Source organism: Mobula hypostoma, chromosome 11 (genome assembly GCF_963921235.1).
Source record: "Mobula hypostoma chromosome 11, sMobHyp1.1, whole genome shotgun sequence".
Lineage (NCBI taxonomy): Eukaryota > Metazoa > Chordata > Chondrichthyes > Myliobatiformes > Myliobatidae > Mobula > Mobula hypostoma.
This window is the reverse complement of record NC_086107.1, coordinates 43,260,343-43,278,573: the sequence shown is the minus strand read 5'-3', so window position 1 is coordinate 43,278,573 and position 18,231 is coordinate 43,260,343. Positions and strand designations below refer to the sequence as shown.

General features: G+C 40.0%; 1 protein-coding gene across 2 annotated transcripts in view; it reads right to left on the bottom strand.

The window, feature by feature from the left end:
- The window catches only part of LOC134354273 (protein inscuteable homolog), a 433,993-nt gene that overhangs the window by 12,937 nt on the left and 402,825 nt on the right, over positions 1–18,231 (bottom strand). For both annotated transcript variants that reach the window (XM_063063187.1, XM_063063188.1), the window contains exon 10: positions 4,925–4,991. In XM_063063187.1, the coding sequence (XP_062919257.1) occupies positions 4,925–4,991 (67 nt within the window). The remainder of the gene's footprint in view (positions 1–4,924; positions 4,992–18,231) is intronic.

Sequence of the window (18,231 nt, the reverse complement as noted above, 5' to 3'; positions counted from 1 at the left end):
GCTTCATGTGGAAAGGTCAGGCAGAACAAATTTATTGCACATAATAAATGGTTAGATGCCACGCAAGCGAGTGAAACCAAGTGAATGAAGAGGCAAAACCTGGACAGACAAAGAACAGGCACTTCTGCCTCATAAACTGTAAAATGTTCAAAATGCTGAAAAACTAATTCATCCATATTTTTAAATTAAAATTCACAAAAGGGCTGGTCTGAAACATGGACATTAACTTACAATTGTTGTACTAAATCTGTCTTTGAATTTTAAGATGTTTAGAAGTAAATGAATACCTGATTCATACAAACTTCAGTTTTAAGTTTTTTTTGGATAGAATAAAGTTACATAATGAAGTTTCCCAGTCATTGCTGTTCCTTCAAAAAGATCTGAATCAAATTCAAGAGCCCACTAGTATTGGTAGCAATGAAGCTTGTCCTCTTTCCTCTGTCCTGCTGATGTTTATTGGCTCTCTGCCACCACCATTAGGCTATTGCTTTTACCACTTCAATGAATAAACTTGGGTAACAGCTTTTCAGCTCATAATGCAATTTGTTACCACTCATGCAATCTAACAGGTAGTAAATGTGACTGTTAAACCATCACATGATTTACAGTCATTTTCAATGAGAATTGTGGGCACATACAGCATTCAGAAGTGTGGAAAGTTTTGATAGTTCAACATTATTTTATCTGGCTGAAAAAATGAGCAAGATATAACAACATGCTTAACTATAACATCTGCTCATTTATTTCCCAGTATTGAGAAGCTGTCTTCGTCTTTTCAAGGACTTACAATACTGTATGTCATTATTATACTAACTGCTATAATAAGAACTGCACTTATAAAAGAAAGTAGGATATAGTGAATTGTACTCGTCACCTCTATTGCAATGAAAAGAAGCCACAGGGACCTTGCTGGAACTTTGCCTATCTGTGCTGATTTTCTTAATGCACTCTGACTAATTTAGCAGTTTTTTGTAATCATGCAGTGTTATATTTTATTCATGTTCAGTTCCAATGGATCAATTCTCTTAATTTCACAGTAAATAGAAGTCAATTGGTTCAAGGGCACAGGGAAGAAGATAGAAACAGAAAATGCTAAAATACAGGACCATAAGACTGTAAGACATGGGAGCAGAATTAGTCCATTCAGCCCATTGAGTCTGTTCCACCATTCCATCATGGCTGATCCCAGATCTCACTCAACCCCATATCCCTGCCTTCTCACCATATCCTTTGATGCCCTGACCAATTAGGAAACAATTAACTTCCGCCTTAAATATACCCATAGACTTGGCATCCACTGCAGTCTGTGGCAGATCATCCCACAGATTTACTACTCTCTGGCTAAAAAAAAATTCCACCTTACCTCTGTTTTAAAGGGTTACCCCTTAATTTTGATGTTGTGCCCTCTCGTTTTGGATACCCACAGGAAACATCCTCTCCATATCCACCTTATCCCTTCAACATTTGGTAGGTTTCAATAAGATCTCCCAGCATTCTGCTGAATTCCAGTGAGTACAGACCCAAAACTGCCAAATGCTCCTCATACATTAACCCCTTCATTCCTGAATCATCCTTGTGAACTTCCTCTGGACTATCTCCAATGACAACACATCCTTTTTGAGATATGGGGCCAAAATTGTTTACAATCCTCCGAGTGTGGCCTGGTTAGTGTCCTATAAAGCCTCAGCATTATCTCCTTACCTTTATATTCTATCCCCCTTGCAATAAATGACAGTGCTGCATTTGCCTTCCTTACCACAGACTCAACCTGTAAAATAAACTGAGAGTCTTGCACGAGGATTCCGATGTCCATCTGCACTTCTCCATATTTAGATAATACTCCACACTATTGTTACCAAAATGCATTAATATACATTTCCCAACACTGCATTCCACCTGCCATTTTTTTGCTCATTTTTCCAATTCCAAGTTCTGCAGCAATCGCATTGCTTCCTCAGCACTACCTACCCCTCCACCTATCTCCATATCATCCACAAACTTTGCCACAAGGCCATATACAGATGATCACGTGTAAAGAGGAACCACAAATTGAAGTTTTAGTTCAAAAGCTTTCTCAGAAGCTGGGATCTTAGAGAGAGAGAAAAGAAAATGGGGAGAAATATATAATATACTGGACAACGGGGTGACCCGTTGGGGCACCCTTTGAGAGAAAGGTGGTGCAGTCTGATGTGACCAGAATGAACATTAAATTTTCCTGAATGCTATTGGTATCACTTTGCTTTGGAGACTGAAGTAGAAAACCCCAGTTTATTAAAGAAGAACGACGCTTAGCAAAGCAAATATAGCTCCTCCTCATTTAACGAAGGACATTTTTGATGGCATCATTTCTGCCACCCTTGTGCCTCTCGTTGTCATTCTGGAGATGTGCAGTCCTTTTATCCCCCGTCTCTTCATCTCTTCTGCTGTTTGTTGTTTGTCTCTGATCCTGGAGACGTGCATGCCTCTCCTCCTCTGTCTCTTCTTCTCTCATCTTCTTTTTGTCCTGACTCTTTGATCCTGGAGTCGTGCGGCCCTGGCTTCATCCGATTCTTGTTCTCTCCCTCTCTTTGCCGCTTCCCGACAACATTTGACATCATCTCTTGACCATAATGTCCCCCTTCCCTTTCCATGCAGCATAATTAGGCTGACCATTTTTTTTACCCTAATGCTGGATAGAAGATACGAAGTACTAACAACAAAGGATGCTGATTATTCCTGATGATGTGGTTGGTGCTCTCCTAAATGGACGTGATATAGTCACCGCTGTCCTTTGACTGCAACAAAGGGTTTTATGGGTGTCTCGAAGTACGTCATTACAATAAGATTTAATTATCTCTTATAGGTGGGTGGCAGTTAGATCTGTCCCAATCCTGCACGTGCTGATGGTGATTAGCAGAATGTGACCCCTCGAAATAGAGCTGCCCTGCCCTTTTGATCTGGTAGGTGTCGGGGCTGAGGCTGGGCGTGCGCATGCATCGGACTGTGGCGTCCCGATTTCCATAATGGCTGATCCGGTCTCAGGTGAAAGGCAGTCTGTTGATTTTTGGCAAATGAGCAATTTTATATGAATATATAACCCTGAACTTTGCCTGCATTCTGTAAGTTAATTTGATTTAGCCAAAAAAAGTGCGGCTGTAATGCACCGTTTGCACTAATTGGAGGTCACAAACAGACAAACAGACAGACAGAGCATGAGCGTTTTAGTAGTATATAGATAAAAGATGTAACTTAAGGCAGAGATTGTTAAACTTCAGTTGTCCCATCAAAATTTAGCACAGGACTATATATTTAAATAAATAGAAAGAAGAGAAAGTTCATAAAAGGGCCTTCTAATTGTAGTAATAAAAACACTCAAAAATCTGTTACAAAATGAAATGAAATAGCTTGGAGGATATAGAGATGGCTTTCTTTTTCCAACGCCCAGCCCAGGAAAGTGAGATACATTAGCAAAAACACAATAAACTTGAATGTATCAGACCATTACAGAAAGTTAAATTTTGAGAGAGATGAGATTAATCAACTTTCCAAAGTGTACAATAAGAAAATGTAAAAGTACGAGAAACATTTAGCATATCCAGAAGTGCACAAGTGGGATTCTTAAGTGGAAGGATTCAAGATTGCAGCATGTCCAAATAGGGGATTTGTTTATGTTAGCTGTGGAGGTGTGGCATATGCACTCCTCCTCCTCCCAGACTTTCAGGCAATTTGGTATTTAATAGATCAGACACCTCTTTGTCCTATAGAAACGAGGTGCCTTAACATTAGCACAGCAAATGCTGCTGGATCACTGTGTGGAGAATAGAATTAGTAACAGCTATAACTCTGGAACTTAAATTTGTAATTCAAAGTTTATCTTTGCTGGACTGCAAGTATATTCACGATCTCAGAATTCTCTCATCATTCTATATCCAGTAAACAACTTCCATCAGACGTTTAGATTTAATATGAACATTGGAAGAAAGTAGTTTACCAGGTATAGAATGATGTTAAATGAATTAGAAGTTGAGTGAAGAAATTAGTGGCATAAACAAGAGAATGGGAGAAGAGTCTCTAATGGAAAGGTCAGTTTGAATGAGAATTCAATAGTTCTGACTATAATTTTGATAAGAAATAATAAAAGAATAAAACTAAATTGTGTAAAACCTGTTAAGTGTTTTACAGGTATTCAAGGCAATGATTAGTATGTCGCATATTATTTCTTCAAGAGGGACAAACTTGATTTGGGAGAAGGTTGGGAAGCATAATATTCCAGGAGTGGCTATTATATCCTCTTATTTTCTCACTGAGTATAAATGATCAAGAGTTTGGTACATAGAATATGATTTTCATATCCGATGTTTCCATAAAAATATGGCATCAACACACAATTTTAATAGTCAGTGTTTTCTTAAAGCCTTTTCATCTCCTGATTTGCAAAATGGGGAGAAGTGCAATAACGCTCTTCCATGAATATTCTCTTTCCACCTTGTTCAAAACAGCAAATAAAAATGTCAACAGAAACACATTATTACTAACATCAAAGGGACATATTTCAATATAGAAATATCCATTTACCATGAATCTATTCATGTAAGTTCAGTCTGCAGCACAAAATAACCAAATGTTATCTGAAATGAACAATTGACAATCACAAAATGTCACCCCATTTAATGTTCTTCTCAATCCTTTTATGTTGTTTTCTTTCAAGATCTTCACAGATTTCTGTGTCTGAGCATTGTGTGTAAAATTTCTACCCCACTTTTATTCTGATTGTCAACTCGGTAAAACTGTGCCAAATTACTTATTCATGCTTCTAAATTCTAAATAAGATAATTCATTATAATGGTAGACATTATCAATTACTCATTACAGTAAAGTTGAATCCCTATCTATTACGTACCCATTTACAACATGTCAAAACAGAAAAACCTAAACAAATACCTACCATTTTCCTGTATCATCTCAGAAGCACATTGGTCTAATACAGCCATATTTGCCAGTATTGTCACCACCTGCATTAGATACAAAACATAAACAAATATCATATAGAATGTAAGCAATAGGATTTGTTCAGGAATAGCCAAAATAATTTTAATATTTCCATTTGTTAATTGACCATCAAATGTTCCTTCTGCTTATCTAAGAAATGTTGCCTGGCGGCGTCCTACAGGAAATTTATCTTTGTGTGAAGATTACATAAACTGATTATTAGGATGTATTTGTGGGGTTATTACCTCCATCTGGTTCCCTTCCTCTTGCCCTTTATTCCATGATACACCGTGCTCTCCTATTAGACTCCTTCCACCTTTTCCTTTTCCACCTATAAACTCCCAGCTTTTTACTTCATTCCTCCTTCCCCTATCCACCCACTTTCCCCCTGAACTGGTCTCACCTATCACCTGTCAGCATGTACCCCTCCCCCTCCCCCACATCTTCTTATTCTGACTTCTTTTCAGTTCTGATAAAGGATCTTGGTCAAAAACATGCCAGGCAGCATCTCTAGGAAGAGGTACAGTTGACGTTTCGGGCCGAGACCCTTCGTCAGGACTAACTGAAAGAAGAGCTAGTAAGAGATTTGAAAATGGGAGGGGGAGGAGGAGAACCAAAATGATAGGAAAAGACAGGAGGGGGAGGGATGGAGCCAAGAGCTGGACAGTTGATTGGCAAAAGGGATATGAGAGGATCATGGGACAGGAGGCCTAAGGAGAAAGAAAGGGGAGAGGCGGGGAACCCAGAGGATGGGCAAGGGGTATAGTGAGAGGAACAGAGGGAGAAAAAGGAGAGAGACAAAAAGACAGGGAGATCGTTTCGCTGAACACCTACCCTCTGCCGCCAGAGAAAGCAGGATCTTCCAGTGGCCACACATTTTAATTCCATGTCCCACTCCCATTCTGACATGTCTATCCACAGCCTCCTCTACTGTAAAGATGAAGCCACACTCAGGTTGGTGGAACAACACCTTATATTCCATCTGGGTAGCCTCCAACCTGATGGACATTGACTTCCCAAACTTCTGCTAATGCCCCACCTCCCCCTCGTACCCCATCTGTTATTTATTTATATACACACATTCTTTTTCTCTCTCTCCTTTTTCTCCCTCTGTCCCTCTCACTATACCCCTTGCCCATTCCCCCTCCCCCTTTTCTTTCTCCCTAGGCCTCCCATCCCATGATCCTCTCATATCCCTTTTGCCAATCAACTGTCCAGCTCTTGGCTCCATCCCTCCCCCTCCTGTCTTCTCCTATCATTTTGTATCTCCCCCTCCCCCTCTCACTTTCAAATCTCTTACTAGCTCTTCTTTCAGTTAGTCCTGACGAAGAGTCTCGGCTCGAAACGTCGACTGTACCTCTTTCTAGAGATGCTGCCTGGCCTGCTGCGTTCACCAGCAACTTTGCTGTGTGTTGCTTGAATTTCCAGCATCTGCAGAATTCCTCGTGTTTGCGTGGTCAAAAACATCAACTATTTACTCCTCTTCATAGATGCTGCCTGACTTTCTGAGTACTTCCAGCATTTTCTATGTGCTGCTCAAGATCTCCAGCATCTGCAACATTTCTGGCATGATTTTTCTTAAAACAATCCAAGTAGAAACATGAAAATTCATGCCTCACTAAAGATGTTCCACACACTGGGGAGAGTTGTATTTCACATTACAGTAAATGGAGACATTAAGAGCAGTCTACTTAAGAGCAGATCATAATATGATAGAATTTACCCTGCAGTTTGAGAGGGAGAAGATAAAATCAGTTGTACTGTATCAATATTAAAGTGGAGGAAAAGAGTAGACGCACAGTATAGCAAAAATTACTGAGAAGTTGGATAATAGGGAAGCTTTTAAAAACCAACAGAAGGCAACTGAAAAAGCCATAAGGAGAGAAAGACAATTATATGAAAGGAAGCTAGCCAATAAAAACCTAGCCAACTGGATGCACTGTGCAGTGAGACTGTTGAGAAAGACAAGCAGATGATAAGACAAAATTGCTGTTAGTCGGATAGGTGAAGTTTAACTGGGGGTAACATCAAAAAGGGTGCTAAATACAAAACTGAAGGTTCTGAATGCTCGCAGTATATGGAATAAGGGAGATAATCTGGTAGTACAGTTAGAGATCAGCAGATATGACGTTGTGGGCATCACTGAGATGTAGCTGAAAGTAGATCATAGTTGGGAGCTTAACATCCAAGGATAAACATTGTATTGAAAGGTCAGGCAGTTAGGCAGAGGGAGTGGGTTGGGTTTATTGGTAAAAAATGAAATCATGTAGTTAAAAAGAGGTGATATTAAGATCGGAACATCTAATGGGTAGGGTTAAGAAACTGCAAGGGTAAAAACAAACCTGATGGGAATTACATACAGGTCTCCGAACAGTAGTCAGGATGTGGGCCACAAATTATAACAGGAGATAGAAAATGCATGTAAAAAGAGCAATGTTGTAATAATCATGAGGGATTCCAATATGCAGGTATACTGGAAGGATCAGGTAGGTGCCTGATCCCAAGCGACATCATTTCCAGAATGCCTACGAGATGGCTTTTTAGAGCAGCTTGTGGTTGAACCAATGGGTGAAAGGCTATTATGTAATGAACCGGATTTGATTAGTAGCCTAAGGTAAAGGAGCCCCGAAGAGGCAGTAATCATAATATGATAGACTTCATCCTGCAATCTGAGAGAGCGAAGCTAAAGGCAGACGTATCAGTATTACAGTAGAGTAAAGGGAGTTACAGACACATGAGAGAGGAGCTGGCCAAACTTTATTGGAAGGGGGCACTAGCATGGGTGATGGTAGAATAGCAATGGCTGGAGATTCTGGGAGCAACTTGAAAGGTGCAGGATAGATATATCCCAAAAATTAAATAGTGTTCTAAAGGCAGAATGATGCAATTGTAACTGACAAGGGAAGTCAAAAACTACATAAAAGCAAAAGAGAGGGCATATAATATAACAAAAAATTAATCAAAACTTAGAGGATTGGGAGGCTTTAAAAAACCAACAGAAGGCGACTAAAAAAGGTACAAGGAGGTTAAAGGTGAAATATGAAGGTACACAAGAGAATACTATCAAAGTGGATACCAGAAGTTTCTTCAGATATACGAAAAGTAAACAGGAGGCGAGTGTAGATATTAGATCACTGAAAAATGACAGTGGAGAGTTAATAATGGGGGACAAAGAAATGGCAGATGAACTAAGTAAACATTTGCATCCATCTACACTGTGGAACAGATTAGAAGTATGCTAGACTTTTGAGGGTGTCAGGGGGCAACTGTGATTACCAGGGAGAAGGTGCTTGGGCAGCTGAAAAGTCTGAACTTGGATATGTCACTGGACCAGATGGACTACATCCCAGGGTTCAAATGAGGTGGTTGTGGAGACTGTGGAGGCACTCGTAATGATCTTTCCAGAATCACTAGATTCTGGCAAGTTTCCAGAGGACTGGAAAATTGCAAATGTCATTCCACTCTTTAAGAAGGGAGTGAGATAGAAGAAAGGAAATTATAAGCAGTTAGCTGGACCTCAGTGGTTGGAAAGAGGTTGGAGTCAATTTTTAAGGATGAGGTCTCAGGATACTGGAAACACATGATAAAATAGGCTGAAGTCAGGGGGAAATCTTGCCTGACAATTCTGTTGGAATTCTTTGAGGAAATAACAAGCAGGATAGACAAAATAGAATTGATGGATGTTGTGTACTTGTATATTCAGAAGACCTTTGACAAGATGCCACTCATGAAGTTGCTTAACAAGATAAGAGCCCGTGAATCAGGAAAGATTCTAGCATGGAAAGAACATTGGTTGATTGGCATTAAGCAAAGAGTAACAATAAAGGTGGCCTTTTCTGGTTGGCTGTCGGTGACTAGTGGTGTTCTGCAGGAGTCGGTTTTGCAACCACTTCTTTTTACGATGTGTCAATTATTTGGACGACGGAATTGGTGGCTTAGTGGCCAAGTTTGTTGATGATCCAGAGATAGTTAGAGGGGCAGGTAGTGTTGAAGATGCAAGGAGTTTGCAGAAAGAGTTAGACAGATTAGGAGAATGGGCAAGAAGTGGCAGATGGAAAATGGTGTCAAGTAGTACATGTTCATGCTCTTTGATAGAAGGAACAGAAGCATAGAATATTTTTTAAACAAGCAGAAAATTCAAAAAGCCAAGGTGCAAAGGGTTTTGGGAGTCTTCGTGCACGATTTCATAAAGGATAACTTTGCAGGTTAAGTTGATGTTGAGGAAAGCAAATGCAATGTTAGCATTCATTTCCAGAAGACTAGCATATAAAAACAAGGATTTAATGCTGAGGTTTTATAAAGCATCGGTGGGACCTCACTTGGAGTATTGTGAGCAGTTTTGTGCTCCTTATCTATTAAAGGATGCTCTGATATTGAAGAAAGTTCAGAGGAGGTTCAGGAGAATGATTCTGGAAATGGAAGGTTTATCGTATGAGGAGCATTTGATGGCTCTACACCTGGACACATGGGAATTTAGAACAATGAAGGGGCATTCCATTGAAACTTATCAAACATTGAAAGGTATAGATAAAGTGGATGTGGAGAGGATGTTTCCTATAGTGGGGGAGTCTAGAACCAAAGGGCACAGCCTCAGAATAGAGGGACGTCCATTTAAAGCAGACATGAGGAGGATTTTCTTTAGACAAAGGGTGGTGCATCTGAGGAACTCTTTGCCACAGGTGGCTGTGGAGGCTAGAGCATTGGCGTATTTAAGGCAGAGTTTGATGTGTTCTTGATTAGTTAAGGTGTGTAAGGCTACAGGGAGAAGTCAGGAGAATGTGACAGGGAAATTAGATCAGTCATGATGAAATGGCAGAGCAACTCAATAGGCTGAATGGCCTAATTCTGCTCCAATATTTTATAGTCTTAGGTTTTAATAATATAAAAAGAAAATACCAGAATTTTTTCAAACATGTAAAAAGTAAAAGACAGGTGAGAGTGGATATCGGATCACTGGAAAATGATGCCAAAGAGATAGTTACAGGGGCAAAGAAAAGGTGGAATAACTTAAGTATTTTACAGTAGTCTTCACTATCAAAGTCACTCGCAGAATGCCAGAAGTTTGAGAGTGTTTCGGGGCAGATGTCAGCATTTTTCCTATTACTGAAGAGAAGGTTCATGGGAAGCTGAAAGGTCTGAAGGCAGATCAATCACCTGGATTAGATGGACTACACCTCAGGGTTCTAAAAGATGCAGTTGAAGAGATTGTGAACGCATTAATAATGATCTTTCAAAAATCACTAGTTTCTGGAAAGGTTCCTGAGGATAGAAATATTGCAAATGTCACTCCGCTCTTCAAGAAAAGAGGGATGCCGAAGACAGGAAATTGTAGGCCAGTTAGTCTGACCTCAGTGGTTGGAAAGAAGTTGGAGTTGATTGTTAAGGATGTGGTGTCAGAGTACTTGGGGGTACATGACAAAATAGGCTGAGGTCAGTATAGTTTCCTAAAAGGGAAATCTTGCCTGAAAATTCTGTTGGAATTCTTTGGAGGAAATTACAAGCAGGATAGGCAAAGGAGAATCTGTAGATGTTGTGTACTTGGATTTTTAGAAGGCCTTTGACAAGGTGCCACACATGATGCTGCTTAACAGAATAAGAAACCTTGGTATTACAGGACAGATACGAGCATGGATAGAAGATTGGCTGACTAGCAGGAGACAAAGAGTAGGAGTAAAGGGGCCTTTTCCGGTGAGCTGCCAGTGACTCTAGTGTTCTACAATGGTCGGTGTTGGGACCACTTTTTTTTACATTATATGTGGATGATTTGGATGACAGAATTGATGGCTTTGTCGCAAAGTTTGCAGACAATGCAAAGACAGGGCTTAGACAGATTGGAAAAAATGAGCAAAGAAGAAGCAGATGGAATATAGTGTGGGAAAAGCATTGTTGTGCACTTTGGTGGAAGGTATAAAGGCATGGAATATTTTCTAAATGGGGAGAAAATTCAAAAATCCGAGGCACAAATGGACTTGGGAGTCCTCATAAATGAATTCCTAAAGGTTAGCTTGCAGGTTTATACTTTATACTTTATACTTCATACTTTATTGTCGCCAAACAATTGGTACTAGAATGTACAATCATCACAACGATATTTGATTCTGGGCTTCACACTCCCTGGATTACAAATATTAAATATTAAAAATATTAAAAATAGTTAAAATTAGTAAATATTAAACATTTAAATTATAAATAATAAATAGAAAATAGGAAAATGGGAAGTGAGGTAGTGCAAAAAAACCGAGAGGCAGGTCCGGATGTTTGGAGGATATGGCCCAGATCCGGGTCAAGATCCGTTCAGCAGTCTTATCACAGTTGGAAAGAAGCTGTTCCCAAATCTGGCCATACGAGTCTTCAAGCTCCTGAACCTTCTCCCAGAGGAAAGAGTGATGAAAAGTCTGTTGGCTGGGTGGGTCGTGTCCTTGATTATCCTGGCAGCACTGCTCCAACAGCGTGCGGTGTAAAGTGAATCCATGGATGGAAGATTGGTTTGTGTGATGTGCTGCGCCGTGTTCACGATCTTCAGCAGCTTCTTCTGGTCTTGGACAGGACAACTTCCATACCAGGTTGTGATGCACCCTAGAAGAATGCTTTCTACGGTGCATCTATAAAAATTAGTGAAGGTTTTAGGGGACAGGCCAAATTTCTTTAGTTTTCTCAGGAAGTAAAGGTGCTGGTGGGCCTTCTTGGCAGTGAACTCTGTTTGTTTGGACCAAGTCAGGTCATTTGTGATATTGACCCCAAGGAACTTAAAGCTTTTGACCTGTTCCACTTGCGCACCACTGATGTAAATTGGGTCGTATGGTCCGCTACTCCTTCTGAAGTCAACAACCAATTCTTTCGTCTTGCTGACGTTGAGGGATAGATTATTGTCTTCGCACTATGCCACCAGGTTCTTAATTTCCTCTCTGTATTCAAACTCATCATTACCCAAGATGCGGCCTACAATTGTTGTGTCATCAGCAAACTTATATATTGAGTTTGATGGAAACTTGGCTACACAATCATGGGTGTACAGTGAGTACAGCAGGGGGCTGAGTACACAGCCTTGTGGGGCACCGGTGCTCAGAGTGATTGTAGAGGAGAGCTTGTCCCTATTTTTACAGCCTGGGGTCCTGTCTGTGAGGAAGTTGAAGATCCAGCTGCAGATCTGAGTGCTAAGGCCCAGGTTCCGGAGCTTAGGAATCAGTATATTTGGAATGATGGTATTAAAGGCAGAGCTGTAGTCAATGAAAAGGAGCCTTACGTATGCGTCTTTATTCTCCAGGTGTTCTAAGGAGGAACGTAGGGCCAGAGAGATGGCATCTGCCATTGACCTGTTGCTCCGGTAGGCAAATTGCAAAGCGTCGAGGTTGACCGGTGGTCAGAAAAGCAAATGCAATGTTAGCATTCATTTTGTGAGGACTGGGATATAAGAACAAGTTTATAATGCTGAGGGTTTATAAGGCATTGGTCAGACCATAGTTGGAGTATTATGAGCATTGGAGAGGTTCCAGCAGAGGTTCACAAGAATGATTCCAGGAATGAAAGGTTTCATGTATGAGGAGCATTTGACTCTGAGCTTGTACTCACTGGAGTTGAGAAGAATGAGTAAGGATCCCATTGAAATATATCGAATATTGAAGAGTCTGGATAGAGTGGATGTCGGGAGGATGTCTCCTCTAGTGTGTGAATCTAGGACCAGAGGCCACAGCCGCAGACTAGGATGTCATTTAGAAGAGAGATAAGGAGGAATTTCTTTCACCAGAGGATAGTGAAACTGTAAAATTCATTGCTGTAGGTGGTTGTGGAGGCCAAGTCACTGAATATATTTAATGTGGAGGTTGATAGAAAATTGATTAGTCAGGGCATCAAAGGTTACAGGGAGAAGGCAGGAGAATGGGTTTCAGAGGGATAATAAATCATCAGTGATGGAAAGGCGGAGTAGACTCAATAGCCTATTTCTGCTTCTATGTCTTGTGGTCTTACTTCTGTAGTTTGTTCCCAATAAATCACCAGTTTAGCAGAATTACAAGGTTCTAGGTTAAATTACAAGTGGAGAAAGTTACGTTGTGTGTTTACTTTCTTTTAAGTGTCGCAGTCTGAATGTACAATAGCTGCTTTCACAAACTTGCAAAATTTCCATGGCAGGAAGTGGTGGTGGGGAGAGTTTTGAGATGGTTGAATTTCTGCAGGGGTTCTCACTTTCATCCACAATAACACCAGCAAAACATTGAAATTGTCATGTAGTTCTTGCCACAATTTTGCAACAAAGATTAAATTTCTATGTTTTTCCAATACTTAAGGTCAATTCCCTTCCCATATCCCAGAACAAGATCTCTCAAAAACTTCTGAAAATGAGTCCGGAATCTTTTTTTTCTAGATCTGTATTGGGGTGATGATGATATCCAGATTTTTAGAGGATTTTTTTTTTTGAGATAATTACTGGATCAGGAAACACCAGGGAAGATCGGATTAGACATGACCAGGAGATCCTGAAAGTAATGGATTGCAGTTGCAAGACCTTCTTGGTTTGGAAACACCTCATTATATCTTGAGAGGTAAATGGGTACCTGAAGGCCAATAAAATCTTGTGACCATAAATAATTGACAAGTAGAAAAGGCGCAAGAAATCAAGCAATCTGGCAAAAGCAAGAACATGCATGGATTCTTCACATTGTCAAGTTCATCTACAGGACAAACATCCGAGAGCCCATCCCACTGAGAGCCAAAAATGGAGGAGAGGAAACAGTCAGCAAGAGTTGAAAGGAATACTTCAAAGAACTCCACAACAAGATGCAAGTATCCTTGGCTTCAGACCGTACTGTCCCACATGCCACCTCAGACTGATAAGTGATTGAAAAGGACGTAGGTCCACTGAAAATGAACAGTGCTGTATAGTAGCAGTTTGTGCTGCTACCTCCACAGTTCAGAACAACCAGATTTGGTCCTGACATTGGGTTCTAACTGTGTGTAGCTTGCGTATTCTCCCTGGGGCTGAATCTGAAACCACTGGGTGCTCTGGTCTCTTCCCACACCCCAAAGATATGATGGTAGGTTAATTAGTGACTGTAAATTACTCCTCAGTGTGAGTTAATAAATGCATCAAAGGAAGCTTATGGAGATATGATGATGAATAAGTTGTTTGGATACTAGGAAATGAGGGGCATACAAATTGCACTGGTGAGACTGCTCTGTTGGGAGTCCGCACGGGGCACGGTATCTCCTAAATTACAGTAAGTAAGCAAGTAAAGCCTCTGGACAGATGATATCCCTGATCAATATCTAAAGAGGAACTTCGAAGACAAATTCCCAGCCTCTCCTCCCATATCAAGGAAGAGGAGATAGCACGAATACTAAAGTTGTGACCAATTTAAAGAAAGGAGATAAATTCATCAGTGGTAATACAGAGGAGTCTCCCTGGTGTTAGTTACAATGCATAAAATCACAAGAAGCCACCTCTGTCTCTCCTTCCTAATGGCTGTAAAGCGGTTCCCTAAAACATAGTGTGGATTCTCTTCATTAAGAGGTTTAATAGATATAATCTTCATTACACAAGAGCTCTGAGAAACAATGCAGCGAGTACATTTAGCCATTTTATAGGATCATTTCAGATCTGAATGAAAGCACTTGACTCTGTAAAAATTGAAGGAATTATGGCAAAATTCTTTTAAAATTTGCCCACACAAATTCATCTCCATTCTAGCGACGTTTCGGGCCGAGACCCTTCGTCAGGACTAACTGAAAGAAGAGCTAGTAAGAGATTTGAAACTTTAAAGAGACTGTACCTCTTCCTAGAGATGCTGCCTGGCCTGCTGCGTTCACCAGCAACTTTTATGTGTGTTGCTTGAAATTCCAGCATCTGCAGATTTCCTCGTGTTTGCATCTCCATTCTCTGTCTGTTACATAGCTCCAACACTGCTCACTACCTTTTTTTTGCTGTACGGCTATACCTTATCTCCAACAGACTTCCCATTGCAATGGAGAAAACTTACAGGACAATGAAACGCTGTTCAACCTACTCTTGAAATAATAGCAATTTAGCTGCAGTACACAGAGGATGATTCCACATGCACATTTTCAGTGGCTAAACTCTAAGTCATTGTCATCTTTGGAGAAAACAATAAAAAGGAAAGCCACACATCACAACACCAAACTGATGTTCTGTTTGGTGAGATTTGCATTTTGATGAATTGGGATCAACATGGGCAGGGGTTGCTGCCTTGTTTTATTTCACCATCTTTCTTCTTCAGATGAATGTCTTTTAATGCCTCAACCAATATTTGATGATATATAGTTTCTAGTAGCTTTTGAAAGTTAATATTAGCTCATGGTTTTGTCCACTGTTTCTCTTAAAGTGAACTGTAAATGTATTGGAGAAGAATAATCCTTAAATTTCAGTCAAAGTTAATTTCTTTGGATAAGACAAATGTTGTCTAAGTTTCAATGCAACATTTTGAAAACAGGAAATTAAACTCCTATGACTAATCAATAAGACTTGATTATTTGCATCTGTTGTTGGCACCCTTACTTATGACATAGAGTTATGTTGCTTTGGAATGTATATTGCTAAACTGACACAAGAGTGTCATATTTACTGGGAGGTGTTTGGTTGACATGCTAAAGGACTTTTAATACTATTTGTAAAACAATAAGGAGTTCCTCCCATTGTCCAATTACACATTCTCTGAAAATAGTTTAATGATTCAGAGATTTATATTGATAGATGTCATGCATTTTTTAACAATTATCTCATTTCATAGTAAATGGTTATCTTTCAAAGTAGTATGAAACATTTCTGAAAAGCAATGAGGCATTAACCATCTCACATTCAAGTTCCAACATGTCTTTTTGAAATAGGTCATGTCCGTGACAATGTAGAGTAACAATAGAAGCCCTGCCATTGCTGACTGTCTGCCAGATATCACCCCACATCCACCAAACATGCAAGAATGATCGAGAACTCACTGCCTGAAAGGCCAGCGAAGCAGAAATACTGGCTTTATTTGGTAAGTACCTTGATGCTTCAAGATTTGCAACCTAAAAAGCGAAGAAGCAAGAGCTAGGATAATGAGATTAATTTAATTTTTGGTCATGCATAGACGTGAAGGGCTGAATTGCCTCCTCATCGGCTACTAGGTTCTATATGATCCTATATCCCACAATAAGAAGCCGTTTAGCCGATCAATCAGGATATTTACAAAGACAGGTGTGAAAAAAGGACCCAAAGGTTTATTGCGGAACCCAAGTCACCCCAGCCATGGTCTATTCCAGCTGCTACCATCTGGGAGACGCTACAGCAGCATGAAAGCCAGGACCAATAGGTTCCGGGACAGCTTCTTCCACCAGGCCGTCAGACTGATTAACTCACACTGGTTTGAGTATATTTCTATGTTACATTGGCTGTTCTATTTATAATAAATTATAAATTATTATGATTGCACATTGCACATTTAGATGGAGACATAACGTAAAGATTTTCACTCCTCATGTATGTGAAGGATGTAAGAAATAAAATAAATTCAATTCAATCCTGTTTCTTCACTGACTTTTTTGTGGCCTATTTTCTCTTGCATGACCACTAACAACGCCTGACAGGTCTGTACGACCTGCAGTTTTTGGCAGTGCTCTGAGGGATTCAGTGAACTGCAATCTTGAGGGTGCAGTGCGTGGTGGTTACGGGCCAAGTTCTCGGCCCGAGAGCAAGGAACAAGTAAATCTTTGGCCATTGTTGGAGAGGACCTGGGGCCAAGTTGAAGCCTCATGGCACAGGCCTGAGAGTGAAGAACAAGACCCTGTTTGGCTGATTTAAGCACAGGGTTAGATTGAAAAAAATCATGGTGTCGGGGCTGGAGACAAGGGATGGGTCAATGTTCAACTCGTTGCTCCAACATTTACTTGTCTCTACGCTGAACTGAAGCTGTGTCCAGCAACTAACGTGTTCCTGGACCAGCTGCAGCAATGAACGGGATTCGTGGCTGTGGACTCACTTTCGTGAACTTTAGTTCTGAGTGTTAGTTGTTTACAGTACTTTTTATTGTTTACACAATTTGATTTTATTCTCACATTGGGTGTTTGGCAATCTTTTTTAATGGGTTCTATTGGGTTTCTTTGTTTTTGTGGCTGCATGTAAGAAGACAAATTTCAAAGTTACATACAGCGTGCATACTTTGATAATAAATGCACTTTGGTTCTCCCACCTGCCACCTACTCTGGGGTAATTTACCCCATGGACAGCACATCTCCAGAATGTACAGTAGGAGGAAATAACCTCAATATTTGGAAGCAACCAACATTGTTATGGGGAGAAAATGTTAACCCTATGTAGTCTTGTGGGCAGGAGAGAACCCAGAACACTGGCCTGTGAGACAATTTGTAGCCCTATTATTTCAGTCATTTTTTTTTTCAGAATTATTCCAAATTGTCCACACAAGAATTCAGATACTGCTATTTCACATTAACTTGGAAAAGAATGAACTATGATCTGATGGTAAAGGATACAAGTTAATCTCTGACTTAAGTTCAATTCATCTGGACATTTTGCTTTTATATCTAAAGAGAACAATAAAATTAAATGTTGATTATGAGGGATAAAACTATTTCCTTTTATTACAAAAATGTCTGTTATTTCAATAATCAACTTTCATAGTATCTTAGATTAGATTTTTTAAACCGGATATAGCACAGAAAGGAAGCCACTCAGCTCATCAGATACACGCCGTATTCATTTCAGGCCCATTCACTAGCCATGGTCCAAGAGTCTTCTTTTTCCCTTCCTGTTCATAGCTAACTCCATCTTGAAAGCAATGATTTGAAGCCATTACCCATACAGTCATCATACTTAACCTTCCGTAGTTCACATCTCTCCCCCTGCCACTTATATGAAAGGAATAGATTGGAAGATTAGGATCATCCTGCAACAATCTCCAATATTATTTCTCTCTGCAACTGAGAATGTATTCCATCTACACAGGTGGCTTATTTAAGAGAAGCTCAAACGGCTTCCATACACAGTAACATTATGTTTCTTCCCCAACTACTTGCTCTACCTCTGTACTTGCACTTTGTGAACAATGTACCAGGACATTATTTGTTTTATCTTTGTCCAGTCATATAACCTAACCTTTATAAAGCAAATTTACAACTAAGTTCAAACTTGCTTCTCAAGAACTCCCAATAACAAAAAATAGTGGTCCTTTTGGCGACAAGAGAGAGAATCACGGCCAATCTAAGTCTAGTTGACTATTAAGTTGCATTTTTACTACTGTAATCAATGTGCAAAATCAA